The 14403-nt window shown below is 37.5% G+C and overlaps 1 protein-coding gene across 5 annotated transcripts in view; it reads right to left on the bottom strand.

The window, feature by feature from the left end:
- The window catches only part of Anks1b (ankyrin repeat and sterile alpha motif domain containing 1B), a 1165946-nt gene that overhangs the window by 842701 nt on the left and 308842 nt on the right, over positions 1–14403 (bottom strand). For all 5 annotated transcript variants that reach the window (NM_001414940.1, NM_001271371.3, XM_087557137.1 and 2 more), the window contains exon 9: positions 8126–8269. In NM_001414940.1, coding sequence (NP_001401869.1) covers positions 8126–8269 — 144 coding nt within the window. The remainder of the gene's footprint in view (positions 1–8125; positions 8270–14403) is intronic.

Below are 14403 nucleotides of genomic sequence, written 5' to 3'. Positions count from 1 at the left end.
GCTCTAATGGCTAATCCACTTTCTGTTTCTCTAGTATTTGGAAGGTGTTTACTTTGTCAATGACTACATCACTCTGACTTCTCCCAGCATCATATCTCCCCTAACTTTGGTGCTCCTGCATTCCTCTATAAAGACCACTGTGATTAGAGTGAACCTCAATTCAAGATTCTTAAGTTAGCCATCTACCAATAGCTTTGTTACATAAATGACATTATGTACATGTTGTGAAGGCTGGGAAAGTGACATCTTTGGTAAAGATTATTCTACAGCAGCCATCCTTACTATTGATGGGCATATGTTAAAATGTTTAATTCAGATAATCAAGTCAAGTTTTAAGGATAAACTTCATATCCTACCCATCTTACAGAAGTAACATCTCATCACCAGGTGAGCATCTGTTCTGTTAAACGTTCCAGTAAAAAGAGTTCAGCAACAGAAAAGGATTCTGTTACTATATTACCGAACTAGACAGTTTCCAAGGTTATTGCTCGAATAGTCCCTTGACTCATGATTATTATTCAAAGGGTCTCATCATATTCCAGGTTTATTGCACTAGGGATAAAATTAAATCTCTCTGGCAAAAGTGTAACTATTCTGAGCTGATATGTAAAGGATCATGTCAATTTTAAGGATGTAAGAAATATGAAACTCAGAGAATTCAAATGATTAACCCAATGACACAGATTCTGATGTAGACAAGAGCATAATTTTGTGAATATCTAATGACTAGCTACATGGAAATCTGACCTTCTCCAAGACTGAGCAAGCAAGAGAGTTGGGGGAGAAGAAGAGGGAGATGGAGACATGGAGATGGAGAGAGACAGGGAGAGAGAGAGAGAGAGAGAGAGAGCACTCTGCCTTTATATGAAATGATTCATACTCTCAGGTAGATTCAAACATATTTTTATTTAGCCATCTGAGTTTCTTAAACACGAAGGTAAATGTCAATAGGGTAATTTCCTAAAAGCTCTAGGAACTTCAGGTAAACTTAATCAGATTCATAAAAATACACACACATTTGTCAGAGTGCTACACATGATGGTTATCAGATCTATTGTCTTTGGTCAAATTATTGGTTTATAAAATCTACATGTCTATACGGTCTACCAGTGATCTGTTTCTGACTTCTCTACAGACAAGATAACTTGGCTCGGTGCTCTCACAAAACCCTCCGATAAATACTCTCATATTTGTTCATGACAGAAGCCATTTTAAGAGGATCAGTATTTCAATAGGCAACACTTAGTGCTATCATTTAGTTGTTCCAGTAAAAAAAAAGAGATGGAGAAGCACTTTGGTGTTTTAAGATGTCAATTTATTAAATATATATTATAACTTTTGTTCTTGCTCACTATAAAATAAAAACATAGAATTCAAGTGGAAATTGGGACTCAAAGCCTTTGGAAAGCTCAGAAGGATAATTGTTCACATGTGAATAAGCACCTTACCAAGTAAAAGAAAAATACTCATATGACCAGAAATGTCCATACATTTCAACATGGAAGCAATTGTTTGTAGAAGCAAAGTTTCAGGAATTATGGTTATTGGTGTGCATGATGTGCTATCATGAATATTAGCATGGCAACAGAAATATGACAGCTATTTAATTGATAAGATCTATACTAGCTAGCACGTTTCCTCAGACTTTTTTTTAAAAACAGCCTGACAGTTGTTGAATAATGCATTACAAATATGATATTTAAACGTATTTCCACTATCTAGTCAGGGCACAGGTATCTCGATAAATGTCTTCAAAATAGCACCAATTCAGTGGCAAGTCAAAACAGAAAATGTATATTGGTTATAAGAATATATGTTGCTAATATTACAGCTTTATTTTCCCAGTACTTTCATTTTAATAAAAATAGAAACTATCAAGATGAAATAAAAAACCACATCAATGCAAGATAAACACCCCACTGAATAGAAGTGTATAGCCACACAGATGTGGGTGATTGTACATAAAAATCAATTACATTTATAGTACTAATTTGAAATCTGTCATTTAACTGAAAAGTTCATCAATTTTAAGGAGCTGCATAATAATTTCAATAGCTGCATATACTTCATAATTTGGTGCTCCAAATTTATTTAGCCAATCCCCTATCGAGGATACGACCCTTGCTTATCATGCTCATCTACGGCTATGCTATAATAAACATTGATGAACCTCTGGTAGTCTGTCCACCAAAAATCTCCAGTTGTCTCTGAGGTAAATGCCCATGACTAAGAATGTGGGATAAAAGAGTATATAGAATACATACATTTTAAACCAAGAGAATGTTTTTGTGAAAATAGAAAGCTTATCGAACTCTTTTGAAGAGACATATGCAGTTTGTATTAAGACCTCCAGATAGATAGACTGGGCTGACTTTACTAGGCTATGGACCAGTGGTGAGGTGGGGCAGGAAACAGGGAACTCTGTGAACGATGTAAAGGGCAATGTCCCTGGCCAATGGAGGGACCACTTGGTGACAGTCATAGGATGTGGGCAAGTACAGTTTACAATTGACAGGGGGATAAAAGCTGGACCTGTACAGTTGGATGCTAGTGTCGGAGGAGAGTGGAAAAGACTAGGGTTGGCGTTTGAAATTTTGGAATCAGAGTGCAGAGCTGCTGGGAGGCCAGTATTTTAGGCTCCGATATTGGTTTTCTGCCTTGAGAACTTACATCTGCACATTCTACCGAGGAGGGGGATCTGATATCTGCAATGGCCTGAAACTTATGTGCCCCCATACCTCACATCCTGGGTAGAACACTGCCTAGATCCAAGGCGCTGACTGAGTGTTTTGCTAAGGACCTGACTGTGTGCATTGCACTTTATCAACACTTCCCAGGTCCTCAGTCATCCAAGGACAGAAAAGTTAGCTGCAGAAGTCAACTAACTGCATACTTACAAGAGAGGACAAAGAAGCAGGATGCCCTGTAAGTATGTTTTAAAAGGTATGACACAGTCTCTAAGAATTGTCTTGATCAAAGACAAACTATTAGCAAATAGAAGAGCCCAGAGCAGCCCTCCAATGAGCATGTTTTACACCTCTGGGTAGAAACTGTAACAGGGACAGTAGAAAGAGAAACACAACTGCTATATGTGAGGACCTTGCCAGACATGGCCATGCTATGCTGGAAAGAGGTAAGCATACACACATCCAAGAGCTTAACCAAGCTGTTTCTCTTGGTCTGTACAGATAATAAGCCATCAAAACACCTCAAACGATACTTGTTCCTGGCCACTCTCCTATCTGAAACTGTGTCCTTCTACAAAAGAAGATTTCAATGGAAGAAAACCTTGTTTACTATCCTGAAATCATCAGGAAAACCTTACAGTCACCCTGACCTGGGTTTGAGGATGAGATCAAGAGCCCAGCAGAAGTCTTTGTATAGACTAGAAGATGAAGCCATCATGCTTTGAGGAGAGCAGATGCGGGTCCTGGCGAGCCTCAAATGGTGAGCAACCTACCTTAACTTCTGGACAGGCATGGTGTTTGGAAAAGCTCAAGGCCAAATGATCCATCATTTGGAAGCAATAACATTAGAGACATTTCTAGCATTCATAACAGAAATGATGTCAGTGCAATGCCCAGCACATGGTACACACTGCTCAAAGGGTGGCAATCGCTGTGCTTAGTAGTAATTCAAAGAGAAACATTGAAATCGGTCATATTTTCAGAAAGGGTTTCTGTGAATTCCCTTCCAATTTGCTGCACCACATTATCCGATTGTTTTACATAGAACTTCTAATGGCCAAAACGCTCAGGATTTTCTGAGGGCTTTAATCACCTGGTGTTAGTCAGCATTCTGAGCTTTCATGAGTTTAAGAGGAATACATTTCCAGAGATGTCACTTCTGTCAAAACAAAAAGATAAAACGCCACACCGCACACTCACAGTCATGAACTCAAAAGCGTCCGTCACTTAGCCTGATCATTCTGCTTTTAGTATTGGAGCTGGGAAAAAAAGAAATCAGAATCTGAAGTCGTAAGTCAGTCCAAAGCCTAGACAGAAGCTGGGGATTGGACCTATGTTCTCATTTCACAAATCAAAATACTACTCGGTCTTTAGAACACTTTAGGATTCGATATATGGGCAGCCTGGAAAGTAGGGGAGCCTACATTCCTTGCGTGACAGTTATGATTTGAAAGCTTAATAGTAGGCTTGAAACATAAAAGATATTTGATACAGGGCACATGTTAGTTAGACCCAATTAAATGAAGTGGTAGGAATATGAAATACAAGATACAGAGTATATGGTGTTTACACATGTGTGTGCATAAAATCTACAAAGCACCATATTAATGACACCAAGCACAGCGGAACCCATAGCAGACTATAAGGAAACAGGTTTTTTCATTAAGCTCAATTTGGACTTAACTGATTTTATTGGACCCCAAAATAAGCTAGAATTGTGAAAAATAGCTTCTTGATATGAGAAAAAAATGTTTTGCAGGTTGGTTGCTTTAATTTTGAAAATTCCAAGAGTATATGCTATAGAGAAAATATATTCAATCATAGGTTTCTTTGGGCAAAGTACCTAAAATGGAGAGAAATTAAACACCTTAATATTTTTACAATAAAAGAAATGTTTCAAATGGTACGTTGGTATGTGATTCCTTTTCAACACATTTCGTTTGACGCTGATGACTGCCCTGACATGTTTGAAAGCAACCGTTCTGTCAGCTCCTTGAGGGGAGGGTCCCAGAGCTCACAGCACAGTGGGGCCTGGATCCATCCCTGAATAGAGAGATAAAATACTTGTGTATTATCTATTTTCTCAGGCTTCATTAGAAATACTGACTTCCTGACTCAGTGTCTTTTCAGAGTTTATATTCCTTCGGTGGTAAGTATTACCTCTTCCTGCTTCTGAACAGAAATCAGGGAGCTGACCACAACCTTAGCATTAGGTCACAAAGTTTCTAAGGAAGTTCTGAAGTAGTTCACATCCTCTCCCAACTTCAAAAGAAGCTGAGAAATACTGAATAAATTAAAGATAATGATTTTAAAATATTTAAAAGACGTTTACGTCTGGATGGCTAAATCATGGGCTTGGAAAAATCCTCCATAATGAAATAAAAGCAGCAGGCTTGAAGATGATGCAATTTATAAAATATATAAAACACACAGAGGAACTGTGAGATGACTTAGTGGGCACTGTGCATGCCCACCAGCTTGAGCCCTATCCTGGAATCTATAGAAAGGTAGAAGAAAAGAACCAATTCCTCGAAGTTGTCCTTTAACCTTCACACGTACACTATGGTACATGCACCCACACATACTAATAATAATGAATGCAATTTAAAATAGATGTGTGTATTAATTATAAAACTACAAAATTCCTTCACATACCTTTTGAAATAGAGGAGGGACTGAAGGAACGGCCATTCAGAGCCTGCCCCACATGTGTCCCATATTTATACAGCCACCAAAACTAGATAAGATTGATGAAACTAAAAAATGCATGCGGAAAGGGACTGGATATAGATCTCTCCTGAGAGACACATCCAAAGCATACCCAATACAGAGGTCAATGCTAGCAGCAAACCACCGAACTGAGAACAGGACCCCCTTGGGGGGAATTAGAGGAAGGATTGAAAGAGTTGAAGGAGCTTGCAACCCCATAAAAACGACAATGCCAACAAACCAGAGCTTCCAGGGACTAAACAGCTATCAAAAGACATGGGCTGACCCAGGGCTCCAACTGCATATGCAGCAGAGAATATCCCTGTTGGGGCACCAGTGGAAGGGGAAGCCCTTGGTCCTGCCAAGGTTGGACCCCCAGTGCAGAGGAATATGGGGGGCAGTAAGGGAGATGGATGGGGGAAATACCTATATGGAAGAGGGGGAGGGGATGGGGCTTATGGACAGGAAACCAGGAAAGGGAATAACATTTGAAATGTAAGTAAAGAAATATATCTAATAAAAAATGAAATAAAAATTTTAAAAATCTATAAACATATATATGTATGGCTCATTTATAAGTACATGTATGCTTGTTAAAGGAGAGCCCATGAGTAATTGTATCCAGTTACACAAAATATACATTCTTAAGAACTATGAGGAGAGCATTAGTAAGAGTCCCACTTCCAGGTTCCTGGATTAAATCCAATTTAAAAATTACTGCATCATAAGAAAATTTGCATATATAATATAGCAATAATTAAAATCCAAAAAGAGCTTCTTTTAAACTGACAGAGTAATTATAAAATATAAAGGTTCAAAAGCAAACAAGCAAGCCAGGGAATAGTTTTAATATAATAACATAGGTTAATAACATCAACACTTAGTCATGTAGTTTACATATTGGAAAAGCAGAAACAGATGAGATTTTAGATGTAAATCCAAAAGTTAAGATGAAATATAATAAGAGGATATGTTGTTGTTCATAGCACAGTTAAGGAAAACTAGGTATTAGCAAGTGAAATGCAATATAGTGTCATATCTGTAAGGGAAGATAAAAGTAATTCTAAAAGCAATAAATTAGAGGGAAAACAGCCCTGAAATGCTTAATGAATTTTATATTAAAAACTGCACAATATACTCGTGCATATGCATACAAATTAAGACAATAGGAAAGTTAAAGATTAAGAACGCTTTGTGATAAATGTAGCTACTGAAATATTAATATCTAGGATATCTAAGAAACTTATTCAAGCAATGCTGTTCTTCTCAGACAAATTATCAAAGAAAATCCAGCATTTAAAATTGCAGATCAGAAGAAAGTTACTACCAGCAGTTAAAAAAACTTTACTTAGAGCGGTCAAGTGTTGGCTGGCCAGATACAGTCATAGTGTTAATGACTTGGGTGGCAGACTGTTAGAGTGACAGCTGACACTTGTTGTTGATCTAAGAGTTCTACTTTTTAAGATACATAACACAAATCATTTAGGAACAGTTTGACAAAGACATGAACTTTATTAAAATGGGCAAAGATGTTCATTATTATAAAACTGTTAATCAGATTAGGATATTCAGAAAACAAAAACTTGTGCTTTCCCCTTCCCTCTGCATTCAGATAAATATGGGTATAGATTTGTATACTGCACATGAAAGACCTTGTGAGGAGATGTCCACTGCTGCACCCATTACTCTGACAACAACAAGAACTTTTGCTGCTATAAGCCACAGATACTGAATACCAACAAACTGATCTTCCTTCTTCCCAGAACTCACAGTTCATCATTTCTTAATAACAAATTATATAAAGATTGGAGCATATACTACAAAAATCCTAGGAAGAAAATTTTAAATATTATATATCAAATGTTTAAATTCATATATTTAAACACTATGTATCATACAATATTTATGGATATATTACATACTATATATTTATATGTATATGAATAGCCTATATAGCTTTCCACAAAAATTCTTATTGGAGTTTGGAAGGCCCTGGTGACATAACCACAAGAAACAGATGGTGTCTAGACCCAGGTGCAGAACAGAGAAACTGTATTTGTGGTACACATTTCTAGACAATGTGGCTTTTATCTGTGCTAGACCACTTTTCAATATGGCTAACCATATCTTAACATTATCTTCACCTGTATGAAGTTTATCTCATCCTACGTAGAAATATTTTTATCACAGCTTCAAATTTCCTAAACCTATTATTTCATTTCTGAACATTAGGACCCATAATATGATCAATCTGGTTTGGTAATGAAATGTTTACAAACGTATAATCAGTATTTCAGTGCTCTGTCCTCAGTTTTAAATTTTTCCCAGTGGGACACAGGGCAGGTCCTTGTTATTCAACAATGTTCCATTATGCTAAAAAAAATATGTATCACTACCAATGCTTCAAAACAACCTTAACCTAGCCTCCCTTATAGCTTTAGATCACATCTCAATATTCTTTTAAATGGCATATTTATGGCTCATACACATTAAACATTTAAACATTCTATAAATAGGAAAACTTTCAGTATCATAACCAAAATTTAAAAACATAACAAATGGTCAAATTCACTACATGCTGACTGAGGCGTACAGGAAGGTAAAGAAAAGGGGGGGGAGCCTTACAAAGGGAGCAGAGGACTAAGCACATTCTGAATGGAGAAGGTTGAGTCAAATAAATATGCGACCACCACACAGTCTTGTGTTACCTTAATAAAGCAAAGCTTTACCTGTGCGAGCATGGGAAAGCCAAGGTTCCTACATCCGTTACAAGGAGTTAGCGCTTCCCAAAGTCCCGTGGGTCCACAAGAGTTTGGATCCTCCTCTTCGTCTTCCACTTCTCCTGGTGACAAATTTATTGTAGATGAAGTTCTCTGAAATCAAATTTATATTATACCAATATATTATGCCAATGTTATTCATATATCATAACATCAATCACAGCATATAACTGACTCGCTGGTGTGTCTTAGCATGCCGGCTGACTTCTAGCTCTAGTGAGCCAGCTCTGCCAACTTACTAGGCCAAAATAGGCATAATTCAACTTGAGTTGAGAGCAAAGAAAGTGGGTGAGAGAGAAGCAAACGAATGAAGTTTATAATGGAGAACAGGGCAGAATTATGACCCAAGAAAACATGTGAACAGCAACGAATGAGGAAAATCTTATGGTTTACCAAGGCCTTAAGTTTAGTCATAGAATTAAAGGAAATATAGCAAGGAGTCTAATATGATATACTTGAGTGAAATAGGAATTACTGTAAGAAATGCTTCAAGGGGGCCACCAAAAGCAAACCCCATGAACTCTTTATGATAGGCACGACAGGGATAAAAATACTTTTAAAATTTCACATGCCAACCGTATCAACTTACTTTTGCTATGTCCCAAATCCCACTAAAGTGACTGGACCAGGTTTACTAAAATTCATACACTATGAGACAAAGGCAGCAAGAGAAACAGAAGGAAGAAGATGAGTATCAAGAACTTGTGTGGACAATGGCAGACGACTTTTGAGTAGCAGACGGGGAGGTATTAGCAGACAGAGGAGAACCTGAAAGAAAAGCTGTTGTGTGCTTGAATAACTAAATAATTACTCATGAAGCTATGAGGAAACGGTACCATGAAGACGGCCCCTAACCAGCCCATTACTCTCTTAGTACTTCACTAAAATGTTAGTCTACAAACTTCTTAGTGTTTCAGCTACGTATAAATAATGGTCATCATGTATTTGAAGAAAGTCTCTAATAAAACAATCTGTTTTTTAATTAAATTTTCCTCAGGTGGATAGACTCATTATCTATGAAAAAAGAAAAGAAGAATACCACCAAATATATAGATTCATACGTAAATAAGCACATATGTGTGCATATACATACATACATACATACATACATACATACATACATACATACAAAATGTATGAACATGCACTGGAGTCAAAGAACTAGAAAATTAATCAGGAAATAGCATAACAGATAGAATACAAAAAATTAAGAAAACTGAGGGAGGTTTTTAAAAGACCCAAAACTTTAAGAGTTCTATAATCATTAGAAAGAGAATATAAATGAGAAGTTCAAGGAAATGATATAAGAAACTTTTCAGGAAGTAAAGAAAATGTCTATTATCAAAGGCCCTGCTGAACGCTCAGTGGACTGGATTCTAAAAATACATATGTATATATTTAAAAAAGAGAACAAGAAATGCTGGCCTAGATGTGGGGAAAGGGGGTCATGTATTCACTATTAGTGCGAGTCCAAACTGATGCAGCCACTACGCGAATCTGTAGGGAAATTCCTCAGAAAGTTAGATACAGATTTACCACAAGACCTGGCTAGTTCACCCTTGGGCATACACCCAAAGACTCTAGATCTTTCTGTAAAAATATTTGTTTATCCACGTTCATTGCTGTTTTATTCACAAAAGTCAGGACATGGGAACATCCTAGATGACTTCATTGATTCATTCATGTATTCATTCTTTCATATTACCCACTCATCATTGATGAATGAATGAATAATATATGACTGTGATATGTCTACCTAACGGAATATTGTTTAGATGCAAAAATAAAATCATTAAATTTTCCAGGAAATGGATGGAGCCGGATGTATTCAGTCTGAGTGAAGTAAAATTCTGATCCAAACAAACGACTGGTGTGCATTTTATCTCACCTACAGGTGTTAGCTTTAAACCTTTAGATATTTGTGTTTCATTTGAGACACCCAGAGGTCAGTCAGGGACCCCAAGGGACCGCTTAAGGGAGGGGAGATGGAACAGAGCGGTGTAAAGGGGGCGGGGGAGATGGATAATAGAACATAAAGGACTAACTGGGATGTAGGCTGGGAGGGCAGGGTAGAGAAGCAACCACCGAACTGAGAATGGGACCCCCTTGGGGGGAATTAGAGGAAGTATTGAAAGAGTTGAAGGAGCTTGCAACCCCATGAAAACAACAATGCCAACCAACCAGACCTTCCAGGGACTAAACCACTACCCAAAGACTATACATGGACTTATCCAGGGCTCCAACAGCGTATGTAGACTTGTTGGGGCACCAGTGGAAGGGGAAGCCCTTGGTCCTGCCAAGGTTGGACCCCCAGTGCAGGGGAATATGGGGGGACAATAAGGGGGATGTACAGGGGGAATACCCATATGGGGGAGGGGGAGGGGAGGGAATGGGGGCTTATGGACAGGAAACTGGGAAGAGGAATAACGTTTGAAATGTAAGTAAAGAAATAAATCTAATAAAAATATTTAAAAAGATAGAATGCTATAACATTCCTCATCTATCGATCTATCTATCTATATCTATCTATATATATATATATGTAGGTATATATTAAAATGTATAAAACTTTTAAAAAAAAGAGGACACTAGAAGCTTCAACCCTAGTGACTGGCTTCTATAGTGCTGTGCCTGCTTCCACAGAAGAAAATGAATCATCATATTTACCCAGCTGTGAACCCCGAGGGCTGAACCTGACGCGGTAGGCACACTGGCACAATAGTGGCATGAAGGTGCTGGATGTAACCAAGCACTTTCTGAGTGTGTCTAAGGACTCCACCACTATTACTTAGTTAGCACCATTATCAGGACTAGCAGCATGTGGCTAGACTTGTGGCTAGAGAGGTCATAGGCCATAAGGAGGAGCCTGTCGTTCCCCTGTATGGACACTGTAGTTAACTAACTCTTGATGATGTAGTATTTGACCTAGAGTGCATCACCCAGATCTCATTAGAGAAGCCTCCTTTTGCAGTAGATGGAGTTTAACATAGAGACCCACAATGTGTCAAGATGAAGAGAGCAAGAGACTGCAGAGTTTTCAGCTCTAAATGATATTCTCAAAACATATGCCATCCTCCCATGAAATCATTTTCCAGACACTTCAGGGCAGTTGCACACATGATAGGGAGAGCATGCAAAAGCCCTACAAAGGCCTGAGCCAGCAAACTCTAAGCATGGAGCAGGGAGGTAGACGCTAAGTCCTGCCCTTGGTTGAAGAGTTATTGGCAACTAACAGCTGCCGGGTGCATCCTTTTCTGTAAGTGTGTAAGGTGCCTGGTAAGGTGATGCCCACATCCAAGTGTATATGGGTTGTAGAAATTGGACTCAATGGGCATTTTGTTTTTGTTTTGTTTATTAAGAGGTTGGGTACGTAGGGAAGGGAGTGGATCTGGGAGGAGAAGGGGGAGGGCAAGCATGAACAAAATATGATAAGTTAATTTCTCACAGAATTTATAAAACTATTCTTTCAAACAATTTTGAAACTTCATAAAAGGTCATCAGACTAGAGTGCTCCATGCAATACTGACAGATCATAATTGTTAGGGTTAGAAAAGGCATTTGATTATAAAATTAAAAATGTTCTCTCTTCCCATTATAAATAAAATTGGTTTATCTACACCCACATTTTAGCTTTCCCTTTATCAACTGCCAACAACTAGAAAATAATGCAATTAAACAGTCTTTTAATTAATTAGTTGTCATTTCACATTGTACTGAAAACTAACTTACTATGTGGTCTGTAACATCATGGGACCACTTTGTGTTAATTATTCTTGTTCACAAAGCAACTTCTAAGGCAAACATTATTTTCCCTTGCTTTATAAACAAGGAAATCAAGACACAGAAAACTTCAGTAAAACCCAAGGCCACAAAACTTTCCAGTGGTAGAAAAAGAAAAGAGTTTAAACCCAGATTGTCAGATTGAAGACCTTCCTTAGGTACAAGATTACAAGAGTTCTCGTCTTACACATAATCCTACAAACAGCAATAAATTGAATACGTAAGCTGTCGTACTGCACTTTAAACAAAATATGCATATTTTAAGGCTTGTATGACATGATGATATCCCTGGGAACAGCAACAACCAAGTGAATTTTCTGTAATTTGGTACACATCAGTCCATAGTTTCATGAATACATATTTGTTAAATAAGCAGTAGGAAGTGTTTATCACACCAACTTTTTTACTCCAAAGGCCATTTATCTTGTGAAGTCTAAAACATTAATCTTATGGATGGAACTAGAAAAAATGTATCCTGAGGGAACTCAGAACCAGAAAGACAAATATGGTATGTATTTAGCTGTTAAGTCATCAATAAGGAAGCTACAATCCATATAACCACAGAGGTTAGGTAGAAAGTAAGGGACTATGTGGGAGGGAAGGATCTCCCTAGGAAGGGGAAAGAGAATAGATAGTTATGAATGGATGAAGGGAGAGACTGGAGTGAGAGAATCAAATGGGGGGGGGGGGATATAAGAGGGAGAGCAAGGAAGAGAATACAGGGAGGGACAAATAAGGGAGGGGTCATATGGAAATCTAACACCCTAGAAGCTTCCTACAATATATACATATATAGGAGTATTCCAAATGAAACTATCAAATAACAGAGGAGCCAGAGTCCCAACTAGACATCTCTGCATACGTCTGCACCAGATGGTGTCCTAGAGCTGGGAGAAATGGACACATCCATTATATGATGAAGAGAGAAGTTAAGTGGCTATCAGATTAATTCAAAAGAATCTCATTGGGGAAACAAACAAGACTTAAGGGTAGACCTCCATGCCCAGAAGTAGTTGGCCAACACAGACTCAACAGCGTCTTGGAGGACTCTTTGTCTCAATGTTAAGGACTTGTTTGTTTATTTGTTTCTATTTTACGGGTCCTTTGCACATATGTATTATGGAGTTCAGTTTGGGGTTTTTATAGGATTCCTTAGTATGCAAACATGTGTCTCTGTATCTCTTGTGTTTTTAATTTGGCTTTCTCTTGTTTGGTTGTCTTGTCATTTGCCAATTCGTTTTGTTTTGCTTTATCTTATTTTATCTTATTACTAATCTTTAGGGAGAGGGGGGTGAATCTGGATGGGAGGGTGAGTGTAGAGGAGACATAGGGGGAAGCAAACCTGTAATCAGAATATACTACGAGAAAAAAAATCCACTTTAAATAAAATAAAAATAACTTTAACCTAATATGAATTATACATGTTAGAACCTTGTTGCACACAAAAAAAAGAATTAAAATTTTCAAAGGCATCTCACTCACCAATTCATAACTCGTCTATTGGTTTGGCCATCAACAGGGACCCCACGTGGCACTATAAAATGTTGCACACTCAGCTAAAATCCACCAATTTTCATAGTTCAATATCTCATTCATTAGTTCTGCTAATAGTTCTGTAGTTAATACATTCAATTATGCAGTTAACTTCTTCCCTATATATCTTCTCTTTAAAAAAAATCTGTTTATGCCATATCCCTGTTCATAAATCTCCAATTATTTCCCACTAAACAAATGCAAATTATTCAATTTATCTGTGGTTCTGTGATCAAATTATTCTTTAGTTTTTTTTTTACTCTGAGCTGGAATTAAATTTAGAGTTCCTGTTTGCTGAGCAAGTGTTCTTCCATAAAACCACCACTTCCAGAGCCCTACTTTCAACTTTTAAAAAATTGTGTTACTTATTCCATTTCTTATTTGCTATTTGTTAGTGATTTGGCATTTCTAAATTACTTGGGTTTTTTAAACTTCTTTTTGGTTTATATTTCTATACACTATATTTGATCATGTTCCCCACAAGCAAAGTTTCCCAAGACCTTCTACCTCTTTACCCGTCCAACTTTAGGTGTCCAGGCTACTCTTGAACTTAAGTCATAACTAGCTGGGATTACAAACCCTTTTTGCATTTTCATTTATTTCACTGTATTCAATCCAGACTACAGTCAAGTAGAATTATTTAGCTTTACACAATCATATTCCATACTTTTATCACCCCTTCTACCTTACTCCTCTCTTAGCATATAGTGGAGGGTTAAAATGTAGCTTCTGTAATCAGTCCTGGATTCAAATTCAAACTGTACAATTTTCAGATCTGACCAATCTCAGCCTTGCTTGAGTTATGACAATGACAAAATAACACTCAGCAGTTCTTTTCCCTCCTAATCAAATGAAGAAATAGATACAGAATGATTGACACGATAATATTTCAATAAACATAAGCTATCGTTTTA

Source organism: Rattus norvegicus, chromosome 7 (assembly GCF_021556685.1).
Source record: "Rattus norvegicus strain SHRSP/BbbUtx chromosome 7, alternate assembly SHRSP_T2T, whole genome shotgun sequence".
Classification (NCBI taxonomy): domain Eukaryota; kingdom Metazoa; phylum Chordata; class Mammalia; order Rodentia; family Muridae; genus Rattus; species Rattus norvegicus.
The sequence above is the reverse complement of the archived record's forward strand: the minus strand, read 5'-3'. Positions and strand labels throughout refer to the sequence as shown.